General features: G+C 44.9%; 1 protein-coding gene across 1 annotated transcript; it reads left to right on the top strand.

Moving 5' to 3' along the window:
- The first annotated feature begins 13 nt into the window (after positions 1-13).
- mcm7 (minichromosome maintenance complex component 7) lies at positions 14-27409 on the top strand. The gene is made up of 16 exons (XM_059994517.1): positions 14-222; positions 1420-1499; positions 1861-2025; positions 2493-2617; positions 5267-5447; positions 6306-6443; positions 6544-6693; positions 11235-11349; positions 11501-11632; positions 12321-12404; positions 13602-13813; positions 16485-16666; positions 17211-17294; positions 17380-17548; positions 25963-26072; positions 27026-27409. Exons 1-16 carry the CDS (start codon positions 192-194, stop codon positions 27231-27233), a joined length of 2166 nt encoding a protein of 721 aa, XP_059850500.1. The 5' UTR covers positions 14-191; the 3' UTR covers positions 27234-27409.

Here is a 27409-nt window from a genome sequence, read left to right on the forward strand (position 1 = left end):
TTCACTAGGCAGTGCCGCCCGACTGGGCCCGAGTGCGAACAATCAGCCAGGGAGTTTCCGTGTCTCGCCCGGCAAGAGAGCGACCCCCGCGCCGCGCCGAGTGGAGCCGGCTGGCCCGGTGGTCACGTGGGCCGCGGATTCGCGCCAGTTTCAGTCTGAGGTCTGCGCGGGAGGGAGCGCCAGTCGTCAACATGCCCCCGAGAGACTATCAGAGCGAGAAAGGTGGCTGGGCTCGGTCGGGAGGTGGTTCGTGATGGGGATCTGGCCTCGGCGGAGCCGGTGAACGCGCTGCTTGGGGAAGGGTAGCAAACAGAGGGCCGGAGGAAGTCGGGAGAGGGGTGTGGACGGACAGTCGGTGTTCTGGATATAGGCGCTTTATATAGCTGGACCGGTCACACTGCCGGGATGGGATGGAGGAAGTTTTCAGGATGAGACACTTGGAGGCTATGTGAATATCGTAAATATTAATTCAAACAAGAACCAGTCTGCAGTTCTTACTGTAAATTGCAAGCAGTTAATTTAAGTTAAAAGCACAACTTAGCGAATAAACGATATTGTCTGTGAAGTACAGTTCAAGAGATATGGTTTGCAAAATGGTGACCATGAGGCGTCTTTTTATGCGTCAGCTAAAAGTTAAGGCAATGAGGTTGCGTTCATTGCCCCGTATTAATTATGAAGTTAAGACTTCTGCACTATTGTAACATTGTGTAAGTTCAGGGAAGTTTAAAAGTAGTTTTTCCTAGCCAAGGAAGGTATTAGAACATTCACCCGTTGTAGAACGCAATTCTGAAGGAAGCATTGTCAACCCAAGGTACTGAAGTAAATGATGCCATTGTAACAATTGAAATTACGTTGAGTCACCTATTGTTATCATTGATCTTAAAGGTAAAGCAATTACAAAAGTGTCTCCAAGCGAATGACTGTTTGTCCTGACTTTAATATCAATAACTTCTCCAGTGACTTGGCAATAACGTTGAGATATACTGGGGATGTTGGTGATGATCTAGGCTAGGTACAGGAAACTCAGGAAGCGGTATTGGGGTGAAGACTAATGGGTCTATTTGGGAAATGGTCTGCACAAGGCTACTCTGATTGGTCAAAGGCCAACACACACAAAATGCTGGAGAAAATCACTATCCTTGTCCTTCCACATTCAATCAGTTCCTGATTCTGATACCTACATACCAGGGCCAAATTACATCCATCAAGTAACCCAGAAACCTGCATGTCTTTGGCATCTGGGGGAAACCAACACAGTCACAGGGGAGCTTGCAGACTCCACTCGGACAGAGCCCAGTTACTGATTATTTTCGCTGGACCAGGTGTTGCAATGCCAGGCTCACCTTTGGAGTGGGATACTTTGAAGTATTACTGTGTAATGGAAATGGGAGCAAAACTAATGACTGATGTTCCTTACAGAGAAGTGCATCAAGTTCCTGCAGGAGTTCTACACAGATAATGAACTAGGGAAGAAGCATTTCAAGTATGTCGAGCAATTGGTAAGAACCTTTGCCTGCATTTGGTGCACATACAACTAGGCTCAAGGGAGCTTCATTCCTGCTGCTTAAGACTTATAAATTGAAGATGAGTTCTTTGTATCTGTCTACTTTGCATTTGATTTGTCTATCTGCACTCTCTAATGGTAAGACTATATATTTGGTATTATTCTGTCTAAACTTAAGTATGGTATGGTTGGTGCGGAGAGCAAGCATACAACCGAGTTAGCGACTACAACTGCCAAGCTTCTGTTCTCAATTCTTGTAGCCACCTGATTACTATACAAAATTAGTTTTTAATTAAATTGAATGTGCAGCCGTCACAGCAAAGCATTATCCTTAATTCTTGGCCTTTTCTTTTAAGGTGCAAATTGCTCACCGTGAGCAGGTGGCGCTCTACATCGACCTGGATGACATTGCAGAGGAGGACCCAGAGTTGGTGGACTCAATCTGTGAGAACACGCGCCGATACGTGAACCTTTTCGCTGATGCCATTCAGGAAGTGCTGCCGCAGTACAAGGAAAGGGAGGTGAGTCGGGGCTAATGGGAAGGAAGATGCAGTGGGAGGTACGTGGGTGGTTTTTCTCTCTGAACATCTGTGCTTCAATACTGTTTCCCCATCTTGCAGCCAGCTTTTTATGGTTCACACCAGTGTGCTCTCTGGGTCTGGAATGTTTCCTATCTCCAGGAATAACTGAGTTTCCAAATCCACTGGGTGTCTCATTTCCAGGTTTTGTGTTTGTATCCTTCTCATGCACTTAAGTTGAATCTGAATGTATAAAACACTCAGGTGTTGAATCTCTAGAACCCTTACTCATAGCAACTCTTGAACTTGAGAATGTTTCCTGTGTAACCAAGCTGGAGACTTGCAAAGCTTTTAAGGTGATCCTTTTTCTATCATGGGTTAAGTTCTGACTGTTGCCTAGTTGGTGCTGGTAACTGTCAGAGCAGAATGTTTGGTCTACACTGAGGACTTTGATTCTGCTTTCCACTTAGGTGGTGAGTAAGGATGCACTGGATGTTTACATCGAACATAGGCTGATGATGGAGCAGCGTACACGTGATCCCAATGAAATCCACGACTCTCACAACCAGTACCCGGCCGAGCTCCTGCGGAGATTGTGAGTACCAGCAGGGACTGATGCACTGCCGGACTTGTGCTTTGAATGGGCAGGTTCAGGCACGCTGGGGATGTGGTTTGTAGAAGAGCACTAGTGTGAGTGGTGAGTGTAGAACTTGGTTCAGTATGAGAGCTTCCTGCTGCTGCTCCAGTTCCTCAATTTCAGAAAAACAGGATAATGGTTTACCACCTCTCTGGCTCTGGCAGTTCTTTGGGAGTGCCTTCGATCAGGCAGGTGTTCATGGTGGAACACCATGGGCAGTGGGAGTGTTTCCTTTGGCCTGGCAAAGCTCTTCATCCTGATGACATTCCTTTGTCTTTCCATGTTGACTAAACTGCTGTCACCGTTGTATCTCAAGATTCTGTTGCCTTCAGGTGGGCATTTATTACAAAAGGAGACTCCTTGGTGCTGTGGACAATATTTTTCGGCATGTTTCTGTTTATGGGAGCATGCTGCATGCCATAGAGTCCTAGAAAAATAAACACGGAAACGTGTCCTTCGGTTCATCTAGTCCATGCTAAACCATTTAAACCGCCTCCTCCCACTCCCACTGAGCCCATAGCCCTCTGCCGCTATTATGAATGTGCCTGTACAAACTTCTCTTCAATGTTGAAATCAAGCTCACGTGTACCACTTGCACTGACAGCTCGTTCCACACACGCATGACCCTCTGAGCAAAGATGTTTCCTCTTGTTCCCCTTAAACTTTTCACCTTTCACCCTTAACTCATAACCTCCCATTGCAGACCCAGCCAACCTCAGTGGAAAAAAGTCTGCTTGCATTTACCCCATCCATACCCCTCATAATTTTGTATACCTTTATCAAATCTCTCAATATTCTACATTCCAAGGAATAAAGTCCTAACCTATTAAATTTTTGCTTGTAACTCGGGTCCTCCAGTCCTGGCAGCATTCTTGTGAATTTTCTCTGTACTCTTTCAACCTTATTTTCATCTTTCCTGTAGGTTGGTGACCAAAACTGCACACAATACTCTAAATTAGGCCTCACCAACGTAACCCATTTCCTGCATTGAAAAATCTGATTTACCAAGGCCAATGTGCCAAAAGCTTTCTTTACAATCCTATCTACCTGGGCCCCCACTTACAATGCATTCCGAGATCCCTTGTTCTGCACACTCCTCGGTGCCCTACCATTCGCTGTGTAAGACCTGCTCTGATTGGTCCTACCTACAAAAGTGCAACACCTTACAAATTGATTCCATCTGCCATTTTTCCAGCCGTCTTCCTTGCTGTTCACTACACCCCCAATCTTGATGTCATCCACATATTTACTGATGTAGCTGCCAAACAACGGACTCAGCAACAATCCCTGTGGCAAACCACTACTTACAGACCTCCAATCAGAGAAGCAACCATCTACCACTCTGGCTTCTCCCACACAGCCAATCTCCAATCTTGAATGCTGAGCAACTGAACCTTCTTAACCAATCGCCCATGCAGGACCTTGTCAAATACCTTCCTAAAGTTCTTGTAGGCAACATCCACTGCCTTGCCTTCATCAACTTTCATGGTAACTTCCTTGGAAAAACTCCTTTAACATCAGGCATGATCTACCACCCATGAAGCAATGCTAATGATCCTTAATCAGTCCCTGTCTATCCAAGTACTCATATCACGTCCCTTGAAATGCCTCCTGATAATTTCCCACTAGTGATGTCAGGCTCACCGGCCTAAAGTTTTCTGGTTTGTTTTTGCAGCCTTTCTTAAACAGTGGAACAACATTGGCTATCCTCCAATCCTGTGTTACTTCACCTGTTGCCAAGACTGATGTAAATTTCTCTGCTAAGGCCCCTGCCGTTTCTGCACTTGCCTCCCGCAGGGTCTGAGGGAACACCTTGTCAGGATTTATCCGCTCTAATTTGCATCAGGACAGTAAACATCCCCACCTCTGTAATCAAGTCAATGCTACTTTGCCTCACTTCTGACTGTGTCTGTCTCCTGAATACATAAAGACGTAAAAAAATCCATTTAAGATCACCCCTCTTCTCTTTTGGCTCCGTGCATGGATTACTATTCTGAACTTCCAGACGACCAATTTGGATTCTCCTTCACCTTGTCTGCTAGGTCAACCTCATGTCTGTCTTTAACCCTCCAAATTTCTTTTAAGTGTTGTATTTCTTGTACTTCATCAGCGCCATATATTTTCCTACCTGCTGTTCATCTCTTTTTTTTCCCCTTTCTTAACCAGGGCCTCAACATCTCTTGAAAAACAAGGTTCCCTAAAACTTTACTTTCAATTCTGACAGGCACATACAAACCTCGTACTCTCAAAGCTCCACTTTTGAAGGCCTCCCACTTACCAAGTACACCTTTGCCAGAAGAGAGTCTGTCTCAATCCAAACCTGCTGGGTTGTTTCTGAATTGACCCTTTTCCAATTTAGAATCTCAACCTGTGGACCAGACCTACAGTATCTTTTTTCCATATTTACTTTGAAACTAATGCAATTTGAGTTTCTTTTCCCCAGTAGACAGCAGTGAATTATTTTCAGCTGTGTTGCTGGTGTCAGAAGCTCGGCTTTTTGAACACTGATTTAGGAGTATGTAGAATTGAAGTTGGGAGGGCAGGGTCGATCTCTTGGAGATGGAATTCTTAATCGTTGGATTTACGGCTTTTATCCTTTCCCCATAGCGAGGTTTATTTCAAGCATCCTAGTACAATGAAGCCAAAGGTGGTACGGGATGTGAAGGCGGACAGTATCGGAAAGCTCGTGACTGTCCGTGGTATTGTTACCAGAGTGACGGAAGTCAAGCCCATGATGGTGGTGGCTACGTATACTTGTGATCAGTGTGGGGCTGAGACCTACCAGCCGGTAAGTACAATGCAGAGCACCCGTCAAACTGCTGCTGGTTCAGTCTATTAATCAGTGTAGTCAGTGTGCAGGGCTCCCATAAGAAATTATCATTTGTTTTCTTTCACAAAATTCCCCTAACACAGATAATCAGCCAGAACCAATGTGGCGAATTTAATTATCAGATTTTAAAAAAAGTCATTCTGTAAAGTTATACAATGTAGTTCAGAATGCTTCTCCTCATTCTTTCTACCATGCTCCCCTCATTCTTTCATATTTCCTACCATTTACACTTCTCCCAACTTACTCCACTTTGAAGCTTATCTGGAGACTTTGATACTCTCTTCAATGAACTCGAGTTCCAGTGATTACTGAGGCTGTGATAAACCAGGGTTGCATCTGATGCCACCTGTACACCACACTGCAAAGGAAATTTTCAGGTCATGAAGCGTGGGCGTTTTCTGACAAAGGGCGTACGGCTCGGCTGGTGCCTTAATGACACCTGTTTGACTAATGTGCCCATGTGTGGGGTGCGACAGTGTGACAAGATGGGTCAATCAACTGATATAGGCTGGAGGGTCCTAGTTATCAGATTTAAACAAAATCATTCCTTAAAATTGTACCATTTAGTTCATTTCTACTCTGAATTGGTGCTCGTCCCTCCTGACTATGAAGCTTGTAATGGGCCAGGACAGCTGTGTGTACAGCTGGAGGTTGCACTGAGATGGTGTAAACTGACTTTCTGGTGTTTAGACAGGAGTCCCAGTGAGCAAAAGCACCATTTTGAGTGAGAAGAAACCTAGAGGTTTCCTATGACTTTGTACTGGTTTATAGTTTGATAGTGAACAGATTGTGAGGGAATTTTCTTTCTTGTTTCAGATCCAGTCTCCTACATTCATGCCACTGATAATGTGTCCCAGCCGTGAATGTCAAACCAATAAATCCGGGGGAAGGCTTTACCTACAGTCCCGAGGGTCAAAGTTCATCAAGTTCCAGGAGATTAAGATCCAGGAGCATGTGAGTGGTTAAAACTTTATTTTGGGGGGGGGGGGGGGGGACAGGGTGAGGGAAGGCGGTCTTTGGGAAACTGGTCAGTACTAACAGTTTGTTTCTTCAGAGTGACCAAGTACCAGTGGGAAACATTCCCCGCAGTATGACTGTGTACAGCAGAGGTGAAAACACCAGGCAAGCTCAGCCCGGGGACCACGTTAGCATCACTGGTATCTTCCTGCCCATGATGAGGACGGGCTTCAGGCAGGTGGTCCAGGTAAGAACATTGGTGTTGGTTACACTGTAAGGGCAAATCGTGACTGTCAAAACATGGGAGACTTTAACATGATTGGGGAAAATCAGGTTGGTAATCGGTCTCGAGAGTGAGTGTTGAATGCCAATGAGATGGCTTTTTTAAGAGCGGTTTGTTGTTGAGCCTACTAGGAGATCAGCTATACTGGATTGGGTGTTATGTAATGAATCATAAGTGATTAGGGAGCTTAAGGTAAAAGCTTAGGAGACAGTGATCGCAATATGATTGAGTTCAACTTGAAGTTTGATAGGGAGAAAGTAAAGTCTGACGTCGCAGTGTTTCAAGGGAGTGAAGGGAACTACAGTGGGTTGAGAGAGGATTTGGCTAAAGTAAACTGGAAGGAGATGCTGTCGGGGATGTTGGCAGAACAGCAATGGCGGGATTTTCTGGGGAAAAATGAGGAATGTGTAGGATTGATGTATTCCAAAAATGAAGAACTACTCCAATGGCAAAATAGTACAACTGTGGCTTGCAAGAGAAGTCAAAGCTAATGTAAAAGCAAAAGAGAGGGCATACAACAAAGCATTTGGGATCTTTTAAAAGCCTCTTAGATAGGTACATGGAGCTTAGAAAAGTAGAGGGCTATGTGGTAGGGAAATTCTAGGCAGTCTCCAGAGTAGGTTACATTGTGGGCCGAAAAGCCTCTGGTGTGCTGTGAATTTCTGTGTCCTAAAACGTAGAATTCTTGAAGAAATAACAAGGATAGACAAAGGGGAATGGGTGGATGTTTGTACTTGGATTTTCAGAAGGCCTTTGACAAGGTGCTGCACGTGACACTGCTTAACAAGATAAAAGCCCATGGTATTACAGGACAGATACTAGCATGGACAGAGCATTGGCTGATTGGCAGGAGGCAAAGAGTAGGAATAAAGGGAGCCTTTTCTGATTGGCTGCCAGTGACTGGTAATGTTTAACGTGGGTCGGTGTTGGGACCGATTCTTTTTACATTATCTCAGTGATTTGGATGATGGAATTGATGGCTTTGTGGCCAAGTGTGCAGACAATATGAAGTTAGGGCGGGTGGTGTTGAGGGAGCAAGGAGGCTACAGAGGACCATATGGGCAAAGGAGTGGCAAGTGGAATGCAATGCCGAGCAGTGTATGCTCATGTGCTTTAGTAGGAATAAAATAATTATCTAAACGGAGAGAAAATTCAAAAATCTGAGGACTCCTAAGGGTTGATTTGAAGGCTGAGTAAATGGTGAGAAAGTCAAATGCAGTATTAACATTCACTTGGAGGGGACTAGAATATAAAACAAGGATGTAATGGTGAGGCCTTGCTTGGAGTATTGTGAGCAGTTTTTGGGCCCTTATTTAAGAAAGGATGTGCTGATATTGGAGAGGGTTCGGAGGTTCACAACACTGATTCTGGGAATGAAAGGCTTATCGTACAAGGACTGATTGATGGCCCTGGGCCTTTACTTGCTAGAATTTAAAAGTACGAGGGGCCGATGAAGCCTATTGAATGTTGAAAGGCGTATACAATGCATGTGGAGAGGATGCTTCCTGTGGTCTAAGACCAGAGGGCACAGCTTCAGAATAGTGTGATTGCAGTTAGAGTGGGGATGAGGAGGAACTTCTTTAGACAAGGGGAGGTGAATCTGGAATTGGTTGCCACTGGCCAGGTCACTATGTATTCTTAAGGTGGAGGTTGATAGGTCAGTGCTTGAAAGGTTATGGGAGAAGACAGGAGAATGAGATTGAGAGGAAAATGGGTCAGCCACGATGAAATGTCAGAGCATCTTGTTGGGCTGAATGGCCTTGTTCTTGTGGTCTTGTAAGTTATTAGTCTGTTCATAAGTTATTGCTCTTCAATTTGTTTTGGTCTTTTGTCAGTGTAACTAATAGTTCCCGCCACATTGTGGGAAGTGTCACATTCATAAAGTCATCCAGTACCGAAGCCTTGTCTGTCCTGCTGACCCATCGACAATAATCCCATTTACCTGCACTTGTGTGTGGCCTTCCCAGAGTTCAGACGTAAGGTCTTTACTATTACATAGGACTTTGTAAGGAAAAACATAATTGGCCCATTTGTACATTCGTTGCTACTTAAGTACTGACACAGATGCACAGCTAATGCTCCACATTGTGTCGTGGTCTGTTTCTCTGGTCAGTCTCCCTTTTTTTTTGTAGTGTATTCCACTTTGGGCCTTGACACCAGCTAGAAAGGCTGACTCCAGTGTTTGGAATTGGTCACAGATTCTGAAGTAACAAGGTTCTTTTGCACACAGTTTTTCTTTTTCTCCCTCACCCATCCACCTCACCAGCCTACGAAATTAGTGATGGCGCAAAAAGCGTCATTTAAACTTGTGAGCCACCCTGGCCTGTTGACTGTATCCAGTTTGAAAATGATCTTGGCTATCTCACTTGCAGAATGGTAGCTAACTTGATCACATCTTGCAGCTGGAGAAGCCAAGCAGTAGTTAGCTAAATTTTGTTCTCGGTTTTTTAGTGGTCCTTGGAAGCACTTGATCTGTTTATCAGCAAAAAGGTAAGGACATTCGTAGTCAGTAGACACAGGGCAATGCAGCAGCAAGATCAAGGGCACTGTACAGAATACGGAGAAGGTGTTTGTTGACTTGAGCTAAATCAGGGTGAATGAATCCCCAGGGTCTGTCAGTGTGTTTCCTCAAGGCTAATGCAAAAATTCTAGTCACTCTAGCAGAGATGTTTAAAACACTTAACCACAGGGGAGGTGCTTGAGGATCGGGGGATAGCTAATGTTGTTCTTCTGTTTAAGAAAGGCTCTAAGGCATGGACCCCTGCTCTAAGAACAAGCTAGGCCAGTGAGCTGACAACAGTAGTGTGAAAGTCGTTGGAAGGTATTCTAATGGACAGGATAGACAGGGACTAAACCGTAATGGTCAGTGTGGCTTTGTGCGTGGTAGGTCATGCCTAACCAATCTTTTAGAGTTTGAGGAGATTACCAGGAAAGTTGATGAAGGCAAAGCAGTGGACGGTGTCTCATGGACTTTAATTGGCATTCTGCCGTGTTGTATGACGTGGGCGATCATGGTCTATCCATGACCATGATTGGTTCTTTTCACAGAAGTGATTTGCAATTGTCTCATTCCGGACAGTGTCTTTACAAGTCGGGTGACCCCAACCATTGTCAATGCACTTCAGAAGTTGTGTGCCTGGCGTCAGTGGTCACTTAAGCTGCTCGTACGACCATCCATCACCTTCTCCCGTGGATCCGTTTGACCCTGATTGGGCGGTTAAGGGTAGATGCTATAACTTGCCCAAGGTTGACCTGCAGACTAGAAGAGGGAAGAAGCACCTTGGTGCCTCCTGTAGTAGAGATGTATCTCCGCCCTACCATTCGTATGGACTTGAGCAAGGCATTTGACAAGGTATCGCATGGGAGTTGGTCGAGAAGGTTCAGCTGCTTGACGTTCGAGATGAGGTAGTAAATTGGATTAGACATGGGCTTTGCTAGAGAAGCCAGAGTGTCTGTCTTGAGTGGAGGCCTGGACTAGTGGTACCCTCCAGGGATTGGTTACTTGCCATATGTCAATGATATGGATGACAATGTGGTGAATTATTAGGGGGGGTGGGGAAATGGTAGTGTAATGGCTAGCATAACGCTTTGTGGGATCAGCGACTCAGGCTTCAATTCCTGCCACTGCATGGAATTTGTACGTTCACCCTGTGACTGCATGGGTTTCCTCTTCGTGCTCCATTTTCTTCCCACAGTCCAAAGACTTAACCGGGTGGTAGGTTAATTAAATCATTGTAAATTATCCCATGATTAGGCGAGGGTTAAAATGGTTGCTGGGTGGCACAGCTCGAAGCAGCTGTTCTGTGTTGCATCTCATCAATAAATTCATAAAATTGGAACAGCAAATTTGTAGGTGACACCAAGATTGGGGATCTAGTGGACGGCGAGGAAGACCATCTTTTGGTCACCTATCTACAGGAAAGTTGTAAACAAGATTGAAAGAGTACAGAGAAATTTTAAAGGATGCTGCCAGGACTTGAGTTATAAGAAAAGATTGAATAGGTTGTGACTTTATGCCTTAGAATGTAGAGGACTGAGGGAAGAATTGATAGAAGTTTACAAAATTATGAGGGGTGTAGATAGAATAAATACAAGTAGGCCTTTTCCATAGATTGGGTGGGACTACAACTAGATGAAATGCTTATTGGGAGCATGAGGGGGAAGTTTTTCACTTAAGGTGCCCGTGCAAGTGGTGAACGTGGGGCCAATTTCAACATTGAAGAGAAATTTAGATAATGACATGAATAGGAGGGGTATGGAGGTTATGATCCAGGTGCAGTTCAATGGGATTAGTCAGATTAATGGTTTCTAACGGACTAGATGGATCGAAGGGCCTGTTTCTGTTCTATGGTGTTCTATGAATTTATTTTCCCTGAGAGCGGGAGTTGAGACTGAATGCTTACAGGCCACATTTTCTGTCATGGTGCTCTGCTCTGGGAGCCAGGGCTGGATGTATTGGTACAGTTGACTCGTAATTCCTGACTAATCTCTTGAACTGATTTTAGGGTCTCCTCTCAGAGACATACTTGGATGCTCACAGGATCAGTCAGATGAATAAATCGGAGGATGATGAGTTAGCAGCGCAGGAGTTGAGTGAAGAGGAGCTGAGGCAAATCACAGGTAAGTTGGTGAAGTGCTGAACACGTAGCACTGAAGTGTAGTACGTTCTCTCGAAGTGAGTTGTGGCTATCTGCAAGGAACAAGTTGGCAGGACCTTTTGGGGGATGGTGATGACCCCTTTGCTGCTAATGTTGATGTGGACTTTTTGCAGAGGATGACTTCTACGAGAAGTTGGCTGCCTCAATTGCCCCGGAGATCTATGGGCATGAGGATGTGAAGAAAGCACTGTTGCTGCTTCTGGTTGGAGGTGTGAATCAGTCTCCTAAAGGAATGAAGATCAGAGGTGAGACCTGTGACAAGGATGGTTTCTATACTTCTGGGTTTTCTGTGTACTCCTGATTCTGTGACTCTTGTATACCCATCCCGACTGGAAACCGGCCTTTTGTAATAGGACGCTTTCAAGTGTTCCTGTGGGTGGGTGATGTTCCTTTTTGATGTTTGTGGAAGAAACCCTTATTAAACTGGGTGTCCCTATCCTCCCAATGGATAGAGGGACTAATTACTTCGGGATTGCTATTATTAAAGAGCTGGTTACATCTAACTTGCTGATCAGCCGATGTCATTTAACTTTACCCCTCTGTGATCGGGAAATGAGTACCTTCTAAGCTGGTTTGGTCCCATTCTCCCAGTTGCTTGTGCTATTTTTCAAGCAGTCGTAAGTTAACGATTGTGGGTAGAAGTTTGACAGTAATTCTTTTAGGTTAATTGTATTTTGCTCCACAAAATTCTCCCTTGAATTTCTTGCTACTGAAAATTGTGCCTTCACCAAAGTAGCAATCCTTTGACTGGAATCAGTGGGTTCTGGAATGGATGCCACGAGGTGGTGAGCGATATCTGCCAGTCTCGTGCACAGTTAGCAGCAAACTCTGTGTTTCCTTGTCTGGCTTTTACGCCACTGCATCCAGAGGTAATGTAACATCTCTCACTGAACATACTCACTTCAGTGGAATCTTCTCCCTCCTTACTTTTAGGAAATATCAACATCTGTCTGATGGGAGATCCAGGTGTGGCCAAGTCCCAGCTGCTTTGCTACATTGACAGACTGGCACCAAGGAGTAAGTGCCCAGCCGTCACTTTCGTAGCTGAACCCTGTTGTGCCAGTTTTAGATGTGCCGGGTCTTGTTACCGATCACCAGTTGATGTGGTAGGGGCATTCTTGCAGAAGGCTGGCTTTCTATAGAATGGTTCAGAGATTAGTAATGTTTACGTCTGAAGAGTTTGAATGGCCCAGGTTTGTATTTGTGTGCTGAGTGTATTCAGAACATATAATAGTACAGCCCAGGCCCTTCAGCCCACTATATATGCACTGAATGCAATACCTAAGCTAATTCTCTTCAACTGCACATGATCCATATCCTTCCTGACGCTAGCCAGTGCTTCAGTCTAATTGCAGTGGATGTCTCAATCATGAGGAAGTGGTGAAAGGATGAGCCCTTTTGTTTGTTCCAGTTGGCAGAATCAGAAGTTCTCTTTAATTGCCCAAGTCTGAAGCTGCTTCAGTTATGGAAAGCTTACGTTGGCGATAAGTTATAGATACAACACCACCACCGGCCCTTCAGCTCACCATGTACGTGCCAATCCCATTGCCCATCTATGCTTCCTATTCAGTCACCTTAGGTCAATTTCCTTCTCCACCATGTCTATTTAAATGAGTGTCTAGATGCCTTTTAAGTGTAATAATTGCATCTGATTCAACCACCACATCTGGCACAGTGTTCCAGAACTCAAACTCTGCTTCTAAAACAAAATGCCCTTTTAAATTTCCTTCCTCACCGTAAACCTACACCCTCTTGTTTTTGATATTCCTACCATGGGAAAAGATTTTGACGATGTACCCTATCCCCTCATTCTGATATGCTTCCAGGAGGTTCCCTTTTGACCACCTTCACTTCAGTAAGTAAAATCCTCCAATCCCAGTGGATAATCCTCTACGGTGTCTCTGGTGTAATCACTTCTACAGCTTGGTAACCAGAACCGTATCTAGTTTTCCAAGAGCAACCTAACCAGTGTTTTGTAAAGATGTAGGAGGAGAGTTGGTGTTGTAATGGTCTGAGTGGAACAAACGTGTGTGAGGCCTTGGTTGGGAGCTACAGAGAAGACCCGTTAGTTTGAGTTGGGGAGGAGTTGCATGGATTGAAGTAAGCATTAAGGGAGGTTAGATGCTGCGTAACGTGGTGGGATGATTGATGAGGTTAGCACAGTGTCCCCAGCTCACCATGCACACTTCTGACATTGGTACATGCTGCCTGCAGGTCAGTACACCACAGGCCGGGGTTCTTCAGGTGTAGGCTTGACCGCTGCGGTTATGAAGGATACGGTCACTGGGGAGATGATCCTGGAAGGAGGAGCTCTAGTGCTGGCTGACCAAGGGATCTGCTGCATTGATGAGTTTGATAAGATGATGGACTCTGACAGGACTGCCATTCATGAAGTCATGGAGCAGCAGACCATCTCCATTGCTAAGGTAAGTATAATCAAATAAGCTTCTGGAGTTGGGAGTGTGTTTTTTCCACTTTCAAAGTTGAGTACTGATAAGGACCTCCCTCCTTCATTGTTTCTTGTCAAGTAAATATTTCAGAGCTTCCCCATTTCTCCACAATCAACCTGACCAAATTTATGGTTGCTCTTGTCTTCTTATCTCTGCTGTTGCTGGCCTACATTCAAAGCTTCATTCAGAATCGGGTTTATTATCACTGACTTGTACGATGTGAAATTTATTTTGAGGCGACGGTACTGTGAGACACAAACATAACTATTACTTAAGTAGCACATAAAAGAAAGAATTAGGTCTTATTCATGTAATTACGGACTTCTGAAATCCAATGTCAGGGGAATAAGCTGCCCTTAAAACATTGAGTCTTCAGGTTCCTCGCCCCTGATGGTAGTAATGTGAAGAAGGTGTGTCATGGATGATGATGTCTAGTGAGGGTATTTTGAAGCATCTAGTTAAGGATGTTCTTGATCGTGGGGAGGGTTGTGCAAGTGATGGAACTGGCTGGGTCTCCAATCCTGTGTATTGGAGCCTCCATGCCAGGGCTGTGATGCAGTCCTCCCCCTCCCCCTTCAGTACTCCTTCCCTCTGATCTCTGCAGCTGTTAGCTGCCCTGTACTGCAGTTCTGCCTCCTCTCCATGCTTCACTTCCAGTTGCTTGAGTATCCCAGGTTTGAAGGAGTCTGCATTTAGTTATTTGAAGAAGTCTCGATTGAGCACATGAATCTCTCAGACATAAAATGGTATATGTCAAGTCCTGGGAGATGGGATTAGTGTGGATGGGTACCCACTGCTTACCACTTGATTGGTGGGCTAAATGTCTTGTTCCCATACTGTATGTCCCTCAGGACCTGTAAAGCTGCCAACAGGTGGATCAATTAGGAAATTAGACACTGTTACAAGTGAATGAAAGATGAGGGCAGTTTTCATTCTGCTGTTTTGAAGAATGTGATAGTTTATATTGGGGCCAATTTCACTCAACTCCACCATGGACAGTCCCAGTGCTGTCTGCAAAAGGATGAGGATTGGGAAGGGGGCTGGCCAGTGTAGACCCAGTGCTACAGAAACACCAACAGACCTCATCCCTGGGAGATGAAAGATATATCAAGAAGATGGGCTATAACTGGAGTAATGTGAAAGACCGGCCCAGGGCAGAGGACTCTGGCGAGCGACTCTGCCCAGTGGGTGACAGCAACATTCAGCACCTACCTATGATTTCTGTTTATCTGGTCATAGTGTTTCTTTGTGGACTCGGATTGCTTCCCCCCACAACAAATCCTGGAAAACTGAATGAAATTAATATCAAGAGAGCAACCACTTTTGAGTTCTGGAGTTAGGTTTTAGTGTTGAGATGGCCAAAAATTGTAGTCATTTCTTGTGAAACTCAGCAGGCCAGATGGCATCTATGGAAAAGAGTTAGCAGTTGATGTTTCGGGCTGAAACTCTTCACCAGTCCTGATGAAGGGTCTCAGCCGGAAATGCCGACTGTTCTCTTTTCCATAGATTCTGCCTGGCTTGCTGAGTTCCTCCAGTATTTTGTGTGTGTTGTCTTGGATTTCCAGCATCTGAAGATATTCTTGTTTGTGAATCAGTTCTTGTGTTGCATTTGACTGCATCCAGTGGAGAATTTTCCCAAACTGAGCAGTTTATTGGCATTTTGAGGTATTTAACTCGGTGAATTTGAGTACTTGTACTCAAAATATTTAAGTACAGAGGTATTTGAACAGTAATTTAGTAGGTTTCTCTTAAAATGATTGTTAACTTTGAACTGAAGCTCATGAAAGGATACTTCATAATTGGGAAGGCTAGCTAGGCTACAACCAGGTGATTAAACCCACCTGATTTTAATCGTGAGTGTAATTGGTGAGGAGGGGGTACATGCCAGGCTGTCCTGTGGTACAAACCTGGGGGGCCACTTGGGCATGCTTTACCACGAGACTAGTTAGAGACCAGCTCCACTGCCTGTGCATTATCACTTTGGATGTGGAGTGTAAGCCTTCAGGTAATGTCAAAACAGCAGGGATATTTAAATTAGGAAGATAAAGTGGAGAGAAGGTTGGTAATGAGAGTCATAATTAGGGCCATAAGATATAGGAGCAGAAATAGGCCATTTGGCCCACCGGGTCTGCTTCGCCATTTCATCATAGCTGATCCAGTTCTGTTCTCAGCCCCAGTCTCTTGCATTCTCCCTGTATCCCTTCAGGCCCTGACCAGTCAAGAATCTGTCAACCTCTGCCTCAATTATACATAAAGACTTGGCCTCCACAGCTGCCTGTTGCAAAGAATTCCACAGATTCACCACTCTCTGGCTAAGGAAGTTCCTCCTCATCTCCATTCTTAAAGGACCCCCTCTATTCTGAGGCTGTGTCTTCTGGTCTTAGACTCTCCCACCGTAGGAAACGTCCTCTCTTCATCCACTCTATCAAGGCCTTTCACTGTTCAATAGGTTTGAGGATAACTGTGTAGGAATCCTTGCATCAGGGGTAAATGAAGGTAACTGGGAAAGGGAATGGTGCAGAATATTGACAAATAACCATTATTTATCATTTTGGAACTTAGCCGGGTCCTTCATATTGCCAGGGTGATTTTTGTCTTTACGTTGAACACACTCCTCAAGGTGATGGCTTGTTGGATTTTATTTCAGGCTGGTATCATGACAACATTGAACGCCCGCTGCTCAATCCTGGCAGCAGCAAACCCTGCGTATGGCCGATACAACCCCAAGAAATCAGTTGAACAGAACATCCAGCTCCCAGCGGCATTGCTGTCCCGATTTGATCTCCTGTGGCTTATTCAGGATAAACCCAACCGAGATAATGACCTGAGGTTTGTGCGTGAGCTCGTGTGTAAGCGCGGAACCTCTATGACAGACGAGTTACACAAGTAGGAATATCGTGTGGATAGACGCTAGCTGACTGACTTTACGTGGAGCATCAAAGGAGATATCAGTAGTAAATGGTAGTGGAGGAGCAGAGGGAGTCAGAAACATCAACGGGGAATGGCTTGGAGGAGTGTTGTTCGAAACAGATTAATGTTTAAATTTGGCCTTTGAGCTTGTCACAGAAATTGAACATCTGTACAACAGGATGTGGTGGAATATTTTGTCCAGTTTTGGGAAGAATATCAAGGTGATGCCATGGCAAAGGATCTCAAGAAGACGTAGCCTTGTTTATGGGGGTAGAGGCATATGCTCTTTGTTACAACAGTGCAGATTGAGGTTATTTGCAAAAGGTTTGTGTTGAGATGTACAGTTACTGTTCACTGGACTCAGTAAAACCTGTGGTCTGGTTCAAGTTATCACTGGGTCTCCCAAAAAGCAGTAGCTGAGTTCTATTAGTACTGTATTTAACGTGCTGTTATTAATTCTCAGGCTCGCCCAGCACATCACCTACGTACACCAGCACTGCAAGCAGCCACCCTCCCAGTTCCAGCCACTGGACATGAAGCTCATGAGGTACTGTGTCCTTTGTAGCATTGGGCGAGTGTTGGTGGAAAGTGGGCAGAGCATACATCACGTGTTTCTCTTCTCTCCGGTCCAGGCGTTACATCACTCTCTGCAAGAAGAAGGAGCCCATGATCCCTGAGTCATTGGCTGATTACATCACCGCTGCTTATGTGGAGATGAGGAAAGAGTCGAGAATCAACAAAGATACCACCTTTACCTCTGCCAGGACATTGCTGTCAATTCTGCGCATCTCCATTGCCCTGGTGTGTACCTCTAAATACAGAGCTTCCCACTATCCCGGCTCCCCGCCATTCCAAGTATGACTGATAAGTCATCTAGCTTTGGAAAGGATTCAAAGAGTCCCATTTGTAAACATGTGGAACTTTGTGTACAGCTTGCCTGTTGCCCTCTCAGTTTCACCTGGCATTCACCAGACAAGCAGCTCCTCCATCTGTCCATGTTTTGGATCTTTGGCTTCTTATCACATATCATTTAATTCTGTTAACCGCTTCTATTCCTTTCGACTGTGTGTTTATAAAGTTCAGTTTGATGCCTCCTTGTCACAGGGAAAGGAGGTTTGAATAGGATTGCAGCACAGATACTCCGGAATGACCTAATGAGTTTAATTCAATGAGAGTTGTTGGTTAATTTTTAGTGTTACAGTTGTACAGCGTGCAAGGTGCTCATTAAGTGCACATCATAGTAATGAGTACAGGAGTTGGGATGTTACATTGAAGTTGTAGAAGATGTTGGAGAGGACTAGTTTGGAGTACTGTGTGCAGTTTTGGTCACCTGCCTACAGGAAAGACCCTTAGCCAAGAGCAAAATAAGGCCTTTCAGCCCATCAGGTCTGCTCTGCCATTCCATCATGGCTGGTTTATTATCCTTCTCAGCCCCATTGTCCTACCTTCTGCCTGAAACCTTTTGACACCCTGACTAATACAGACTTATCAATCTCAATGACCTGGCTTCCAGGACCATCTGTACCAATGAATTCCAAAGATTCACTATCTTCTGGCTTAAGATAGTCCTTTTCATCTCTTCTAAAGGGATGTCCCTCTAAAGTGAGGCTGCGCCCTCTAGTTCTAGTCTCCCCCACTACAGGAAACATCTCCATATCCGTTCTTATCTGGGCATTTCAATATTCAATACGTTTCAATAAGATCCCCCTCATTTTGCTCCCATGTTACACTTAAAGCAGCCTCATTCGCGCTACCTTGTCACAGGCCGCCTGAAAGTCCAAGTATACAATATCCAGTAACTCTTCTCAATCCTGCTTATTTCTTCAAAGAATTCCAACACATTTGTCAAGCAGGATTTCCCCTTAAACTATGCTGACTTTGGGCTTTTGCTTTTCTGTTAGCTTTGACTTCCCTTCTTAGCCATGGTTGGAACATCCTGCCTTTAGAATATTTTATCTTTGTGACGTGTCTATCTTGTGCAGTTTGAATTACACTGAGAAACTTCAGCTTTGCACAGCTCCTCTCATTCCAGACTCTTAACTGCCGCACTACAAGTCGCCTACCTCATTGCGTATACTATACATTCAAATAAAGCATCTTCAGTCCTGTTTTCATCACACTTTTCGATTTTGCTCCCGTGTTACACTTTAACTCGTCTACTGTTCGCAATTTTGCCCTTTCACTACACTTCACACACCCCTGCAAATTAATTTAAACCCTTCCCAAGAGCTCTAGCGAATATGTCCATCAAGGATCTTGGTCCTTCTTGGGTTCGGGTGTAACTAGAACATACTTTCCCCTGAAAGGGATTTCAGTAGTCCTGAAATCTGAAACCTTGCCCCCAGCACACTTTCTGTCAAATCATCCTATTCTTGCCCTCTCGGGCATCAATCCAGAGATTGCTACACTGGAGGTCCTGCATTGCAGCTTTCCATATTTGTTCAGGACTTGCACCTTTTTCCTGCCTTTATTGTTGGTACTATTATGTACCACGACTTTTGGTTGCTTACTCTTCCCCTTAGAATGCTGTGGATCTGATCCAAGACATTCTCCACCCTGGCACCTGGAAGGCAAAATGGCATCAGTGTGCCTCTTTCATGGCCACATAATCTGTCTGCTCCTTTAAATATGGAATTCCCTATCACTATTCTACTTCACCCCCTCTCCTTCTGAGTCACAGACAGTGCCAAAGACCTGATCTCATTAAGAGCACAGAGGTATTTTGCGGGGATTGGAGTTATAAGGAAATGTTGAATAGATTCATGGATCACGGGAGAATGAGTTAGAAATTTGATCCCTAAATTATGAAAGGTAGTAGGTTTTTAAACTTTACACATATTGACTTCTAAAATGCCAGTGACTACAGGCCCAGAGACATATTTACTGCTAATGTCCTCCAAAGTGGAGACTGATGCAAAATACTCATTTATTTCACCTGGCATCTGCTTGTCCCCCGTTATTATTTCTCCGACCACAAAGATTCAACATCTTCCGATTCTATGTCACATCTTTTTGGGGGTTTGATGCTGTACTTTACCAGCAGAGCCACTTCACCCCCTCTACCTACCTTCCTATCCTCCTGATATAACATGTAACCGTGGACATTCAGCTCCCAGCTACAACCATCCTTCAGCCATGATTCAGTGATGGCCACAGCATCATTCTTGACGATCTGTAATGGTGCAACAAGATCTTCCTCCTTAGTTCTTATACTCTGTGCATTGAGATACAATACTTTGAGTTCTCTATTCGCAACCCTTTTTGATTCTGCATCCCTAATGCACTGATGTTTGCCCTGCTGGCTGTAATTTTGTCCTATCAACTGCTTGCCCTTCCTGCTTTTTTACAATTCGTCCTATCCCGACTCCCTTCACTCTGGTTTGTACTCCCCTGCCAAATTAATTTAAACAGTTCTAACAAACCTGCCCACGAGAATATTTGGTCCCTTTCAGTTGCAGGTGCAACCCGACATACTTTTCCAGAAGAGATTCTAATGATCCAAGAACCTGAAACTCTGCCCCCTGCATTAGTTTCTCAGCCATGCCTTTATCTGCCAAATCGTACTGTTTCTACCCTCACTGGTATGTGGCACAGGTAACAGTCCAGAAATTACTACCCTGGAGGTCCTGCTTCTCAGCTTTCTGCCTAGCTCTCTAAATTCTCTCTTCAAGACCTCTGCTTTTTCTATGACATAGGAAGGAATAGAAATATTTTTATTGTCATTGCATAGTACATTGCACCAATACAGCGAAACTGAGTTTGCAACTCTCGTACTCAATGCTATAAAACAACAAATAAACAAACAATAAAATAAAGTAACCAGCCAGTGCAAGCAATGTCAGCAATACAAAAGCACAACTCAGATGCATGATAGCCATGAAACCAGTATTAAAACTAGCAATACAACAAATTTATGGATGATGCTTGATCGATTGGTTCAGAGCAATTATAGCTATGGGGGGGAAAAGCTATTTTTCAGTCCAGAAGTGCGGACATAGAAAAACTGATAACGTCTGCCAGGTGGAAGCAGTTCAAACAGATGATTGCATGGGTGTGTATTGTCCTGACAGATGGTCGTAGCTTTCCTTAGGCAGCGTGAGCTGTAGGTGTTCTCCAAACATCCCTGACCCTGGCACCTGGGAGTCCCATTCACATTTACAGAATCTCCTGACTGTTGAGTCCCCTATCACTAGCGCTCCCCTCTTTTCCTTCTTTCTCTGCACCATGGATCCGTGCTCAGTGCCAGGAACCTGGTCTCTCTAGGAGCTCATCCCCACAATAGTATCCAAAATGGTATACTTAACAATTGAGGAAAATGGCCACAGGTGTGCTCTGCACCAATTGCCTTTTCACATTCCCATTTCTCTTGACCTGCCTCCTGCAACTTAGAGGTGACTACTTCCCTATCACTCCGATCGATTATCTTCTCACTTCCATAAACAGGACGTTGGTGAGGCATTTAATTTGGAGTATTATGTCCAGTTGTCACCTACCTACAGGAAAGATGTAAATTAGATTGAAAGAGTGCAGCGAAAATTTCCAAGGGTATTGCTGGGACTTGAGGACCTGAGTTATATGAAAGGACTTTTATTCCTTAAAAAGAAAATTGATATAAGGAGTAGATTTGATAGAGGTGTACAAAATTATGAGGGGTATAGATAGAAAAGCAGGCAGGATTTTTGAGGTGAGGTTGGTTGCGACTACAAGTAGACGTCATGCATTAAAGGTGAAATGCTTAAAAGGGAAGGTGAGGAGAAACTTCACCCAGAGGGTGGTGAGAGTGTGGAATGAACTGCCAGCAAAGTTGGATGTGGGGTTGATCTCAATATTGGAGAGCTATGGTCTGGATGCAGGGCGATGGGACTAATGTCTCAGCACAGAATCGATGGGCTGAACGGCCTGTTTCTGTGTTGTAGTGTTCTGTGAACATTTATGTAGTATCTAGGTGAAATCAAGAAGCTGAAAGTAGCCTGTCAAGCACTGGTAAATGGAATTAATATTGATACTATAGAGTCATTGAACACTGCTTCCATTTACCTTATCTACACCCATCATAACTCCATTAAATCTCATTCTCCTGTGCTTCAGGGAATGAAGTCCTAACATGTTCAACCTTCCGCAAAAGTCCTCCCACAGTGCAGGGGCTTGTACTTATCAGGATTAACTTCTGTTTGCACTTGCTTACGACACTACACCATAGTCTATGAGTATTCTGTCAAAAACATCCTTTTTTTTCCAAGTCATTCACAAGCTTACTATTCATATCTCCTATGTTCACAAACAGATCTTTATTTATAACAATATATGTTGCAGCAAGGGTCGGCAGGGTTACTGAAGGATTTAACAGGAACCAAATCTAGAATAAGTAAGTTTCACGTTAAAGATAAGGGCAGGGCACTTGGGTGTAGAAACATCAGTGGTTATCATGGACCCAGACTGGCCCGTACCAGTGTTAGTTCTGATAACCAGACTGTACTTGGACTGTCAGTGTTAAGACGAGTCCTGGCTCTGGCTGATATGATCCCAGGGGTTGGGAGACTGGGCAGCTGCCGCTGCGGGCTGTGCCAGTGCTAAAGTGCTGACAGTGCAGATAGTGAAGCCGTACCTACTGCACTGTGGGCATTTGTAGCACCACACAGCCAATTCCGGCACAGATGCCAATCGCCTGGCTTCAGCGGTTGTGCTTGTTTTCCTGATTCCGCCTCGGCAGTTTACCGGCCCTGCGTCTAAGTCTGTCCTGGATGATGGTTTGCAGCCTCCTGAGCTCTTGTTGATGTTCCACTCACTAGCTATGCATTTGTGGCAGAGCCTGGGTACAACAGGTCTCTGGCTGGTCATGTGTTGCAGTTCCTTGCAGCCAGCTTCTGACCCTCTAGAGTAGCCCTCAGTGGGTTTTGCATACCTGATCCTCAGCACTCTGCCTGCGTATGTGTCTACTAGTGGACATGACGTGGATTTCTGGTTTGCCATCTTTCTGATGGTGTGCTTTCCTATTGATTGTGTTGCTTTGTACCTGAGGTGGTGTCTTGCTGAGTGTGTGTGATTGATAGCTTCTGCTGCTTGGGCTTGGGGGAGGATAGGGAAAGAGCACTTGGGGTGGCCTGAGCTTTGATGCCGACTGGTGGGCGATGATTGCGTCTCCTCGGGCACCGTGAGCCATACTCACATGCGCTGTACCCGTTTGGCGATGACAGAATTACTGAGGCTCTTTTGGGTGGGAGGCTGATGATACTGCGGAGTCTGCTTCCTGGAGTTCCAAAGTGCTGTTAGTGCAGGTAGTACTGCTCAAATCTACTGCAGTATAAGCACTTCCAGAACTCCAGGGGCAAGGGCAACACCCTGTAGCAACCTGGGTGAAAACCAAAGGAAGATGGCAGAGGTTAAGTTGGAAACTGGTGCGCAGTGAGGCACTGTGAAACTTGTCTGCTGGACATCTCCCTGTTGACGGGGATTGTTGGAGTCAACTGTGCCACGATTCTTCACTGTGGGCTGAGTAGTGGAGGTTTGGTAGTTCACTTCCACAGCAGAGCTTGAGTGTTCTGATCATAGGTCCATGTGGGTATCCTGGGACCAACTGTGCTGCATGCATTTGGTCCAAAGGGCTACATTGTAGCTGTGGTGGGCAGCAGCTTGTACTGACCCTTCAATGGATGCATAGGCAGGTGCATGGGTTGGTTTAAGCTGAGCTGTAGATATTCTGGGTGTATACCATCACTTTACCCTTCACTTTTATTTTGACCCAACTACTCAGTTGCTATCCCATCACAGGCTAGGTTACTGGACGCGGCTGTAGTCAATTCCTCGTGTCTTCTGTGTGGCTATTGTGGCAGGGGTTTTAACTGCCACTCCTGAGTGTGGCACATCTGCCCTGGATTTGCTGCAAAGTGCCTTGTGACTTTGCACGGGGCTACAGTGTGCTTTGCAGTGTTGGGTTCAGTCTGTCCTGCTGTGCAAACTCGTGCAAAACTGATGGTGGCTTTGGCTGGTTCTGTGTCTATGTACTGTCCAGGAATAGAACCTTTCTCTGCTTCACATTGCCCACTTCCACAGTGTAACCTCGCATGTTATGGCACTGGGAGGGAGTCGCAGGACTGTTCTGACTTGGCACTGGTTGATTTTAAGTGGGATCTGAAGACCTACAGACATGGGTTTAGGTCACATCGTTCATTTATCTCACTGAGATCTTTTCCAATTTCAGTGATTTGTTCCTGAGCAACAGTACTGAGTGAATTGGCTGGACAGTTAGTGCAGGAACTGGGGCAAGGACGTGGGTCAGCCCTGGGTACAGCTGGGTTTTTCATTCGCCCTTTCTCACATACCCCCCAACACTACCACCAAACTGTCCTCAGCACTAATGATGAAACTGCCTTTGGATCTGTATACATTTCTGTTTACGGAGATACAGCCCAGAAACTAGTTCTTTGGCCTATTGAAGTAACTGTCATTGCCAATAATAAAATAACTGGGCCCAGAACACACATACATACACACGTACACACATACACACACACACACATACACACACACACACACACACTCACTCACTCATAACTCAAAAATTATTTTTTATTTTACTTATGCACAAGAACAGTTTGGACCCCCACCACCCACACTGTTCTGAACAGAAAACTGCTCTTTCTTATATAGAATTGGCTTATCAGTTACTGATATTGATTATTGCAAACTTGCCTGACAAATCTTTTACAATTTTTTTCCAGGGTTCCCTAAAGATTAGCTTGAGGCAGGCAAATGCAGTGTTAGCATTCATTTTGAGAGCATTAGAATATAATGTTGAGCCTTTAAAAGGTGTTGGTCATACCACCTTTGGAGTATTGTGAGCAGCTTTGGGTAAGGAAGGATGTATTGGCTTTGGAGAGGTTTTCAAGAATGTCCCTAGGAGGCTTACAAGTATGATCATGGGAATGAAAGGTTTATTGTATGAGGATCATTTGATGGCTTTGGGTCTGTACTCACTGGAGTTCAGAAGAATAGGGGTGTGGGGGGGATCTCACTGAAAACTTAGCAAGTATTGAGAGGCCTGGATATTCCGAGTCGATGTGGAAAGGATGTTTTCCATTGTGGGAGAGTCGACGACCAGAGAGCACAGCCTCAGAATGTTCCTTTAGAACAGAGATGAAGACAAATTTCTTTAGCTAGAGGACGGTGAATCTGGCATTCATTGCCACAGTCTGCTGTGGAGGTCAAGTCATTGGGTATATTTAAAGCGGATTGTTTCTTGATTAGTAAGGGTATTAAAGGTTACAGGCAGAAGGCAAGTGAATGTTCAGAGGTAAAATAAATTAGCCATGATCAAATGACAAAGGGGATTCAATGACTCCTATGTTAAATGGTCTTATTGTTGGCTAGCCTAGGTTTCCCAGGCTGAGTTTGTATGCTATCTAAGCACTGGGGAGTGTGCTTTGTCAAAGTAAGATCACAAGCTGAACACAGGTCATTGTGCTAAATGTGAGAATTACCTGGTCTTTGGTCTGAGCTCCCACCCTAGCCTGTTGTCCTGTAGCCCATCTTTCAGAGTGGTCAGTGTTGGGAGGTGGAGACTTGGGCAATTGCTGGGTATCCCAGGGGCATTGCACTTGTCTCTGTCTGACAGTGCTGGCGTGAGACTGCAGCGAGCCCCTGGAGGTTTACTCCAGTACCACAACAAGTGCTCCAGAGCTTGTGGCTAGATTGCCATGATCCTATTTGTAGGAAGCATGTGGATCCCACTCTGCCATTTCGGAGGGATTACTGGACTGTTGTTTTGTGGCTACTGCTGTTTAGAGATGGTTGAATGTGTGGCATAATGTTGATCAAACAGGATTTGCTTGGGGTCTCAGAGACAATGCACTGCAGTGCCTGGCAAAACAATCAGCTGGTTGGGATTATCCTGTTAATACAGAACTCGTGGGTTCTCTTACTTTTCCTCTTCTGCATGATGAGACATTCCACAGATTCATGCCCAGAGCAAGGAGAGCTGGAACTGGAAGAGGACCAGATCTGTGCAGGAGGGAAGAGGGTTTACTTGTTTGGCCACTGTGGGGCTCAGTTACCCTCTCCTGACACAGTCAACTTCCACTTCTGTCCTCCAGCTGCTTTTCCTTAGCTGTTCTGTCTTTGCAGACCCCCTCCTGCCTGTTCTTGATCACCTTTCACTCCTGAATCTGCCCTCGTTCCAAGCTTGTAATCTTGTGTTGATGGTGTTCCTGTGTCCAAAGGCTCGGCTTCGCATGGTTGACAGTGTGGAGAAGGAAGATGTGAATGAGGCGATGAGGCTGATGGAAATGTCCAAGGACTCTCTGCTCGGAGACCGTGATCAAACCACTAGGTGAGAATTACACCTGTCATTGAGTCTCCACTCGTGATCTCTTCCTGCTTTCTGCTCCCACCAGCCCTTGTGTTTATCTTGTTCTGTGGGCTGCTGCTCTGGTTCCACATTTTCAGGATCAGCTCTTGGATGTGTATATAATTTTTTAACTAATCAGCCCAAGATTGAGTGACTATGGGGTTGGGCACATATCGTCAAAAGAGATTCTGGGGATGCTGGAAATCTTGAGGAACTTGCACAAAATGCTGGAGGAACTTGGCAGGTCAGGCAGCATTTATGGAAGGGAATAAACCATAGGTGCTGACTGACCTGAGTTTCTCCAGCATTTTGTGAGTTTGCCCAGGCCCAGTCTGGTTCTTGAGTCATAGGCTCTTCTAGTATGGTCCTTTAGCCCACCTCATCCCTTCTGACTTGGCCTATAGCTCTCTAAATCTATCCCTGTACTTACCTAGATGGTTGGTAAACATTGCTAAAGTGCCTGCCTCAACCATTATTTCTATTCTAAATGAGCACCATCCTTTCTGTGAAAAAGCTGCCTTGATGTCCTTAAATCTCTCATCTTAGACCTGTGCTTCACGCACACAAAATGCTGGAGAAACTTAGCAGACCAGGCAGTATCTATGGAAAAAAGTAAACAGTCGATGTTTCTAAGATCCATCATCGGGACTACCTGGCCTGCTGAGTGTGTGCTGCATCTGCAGATTTTCTCTTATTTGTGATTAGACCTGTACCCCCTTATTTTTCACAATTATTGGGAAATGTGTTTTTATCCTGTATGTGTTCCTCATGATTTCCTTGTGAGGGATAAACTGCCCCAACATGTGTCCCTGCTGTTTTTGGATACTGGGATATAAGGGAAATTCATGGGTGTTGGTCAAATTGATCCTTGTCTTGGGGCTATTTTCTGCATTGTTCCTTGTCCAGTGTGATTGACGCAGATTGTGTGGTTTCAGAGCCCAGCGGCCAGCAGATGTAATCTTTGCCACAATTCGGGAGATGGTCGCAGATACCACCACGCGTACTATCAAGTACTCTGAGGCAGAGCAAAGATGCATCTCGAAGGGATTCACACCGGCGCAGGTAGAAGCTGCTCTGGAGGAATACGAGGAACTCAATATTTGGCAAGTGAATCAAGCCCGGACTAAGATCACCTTTGTATGAGCAAAGTTCCAGTGACACTGGGTGGAAACTGATGCTGTTTTAGATTGGCCTTGCTTGGCTTGGCAGCTATTCTGTGCTTGAGCTCTCGCCACCGGAGGACTGTATTCTTGCTTATTTTTGTTAGGTAGAGGAGATGAGTTGAAGAAATTGGTTAATAAAAACTCTTTGTAACTTTT

This window comes from Hypanus sabinus, chromosome 18, assembly GCF_030144855.1.
Source record: "Hypanus sabinus isolate sHypSab1 chromosome 18, sHypSab1.hap1, whole genome shotgun sequence".
Lineage (NCBI taxonomy): Eukaryota > Metazoa > Chordata > Chondrichthyes > Myliobatiformes > Dasyatidae > Hypanus > Hypanus sabinus.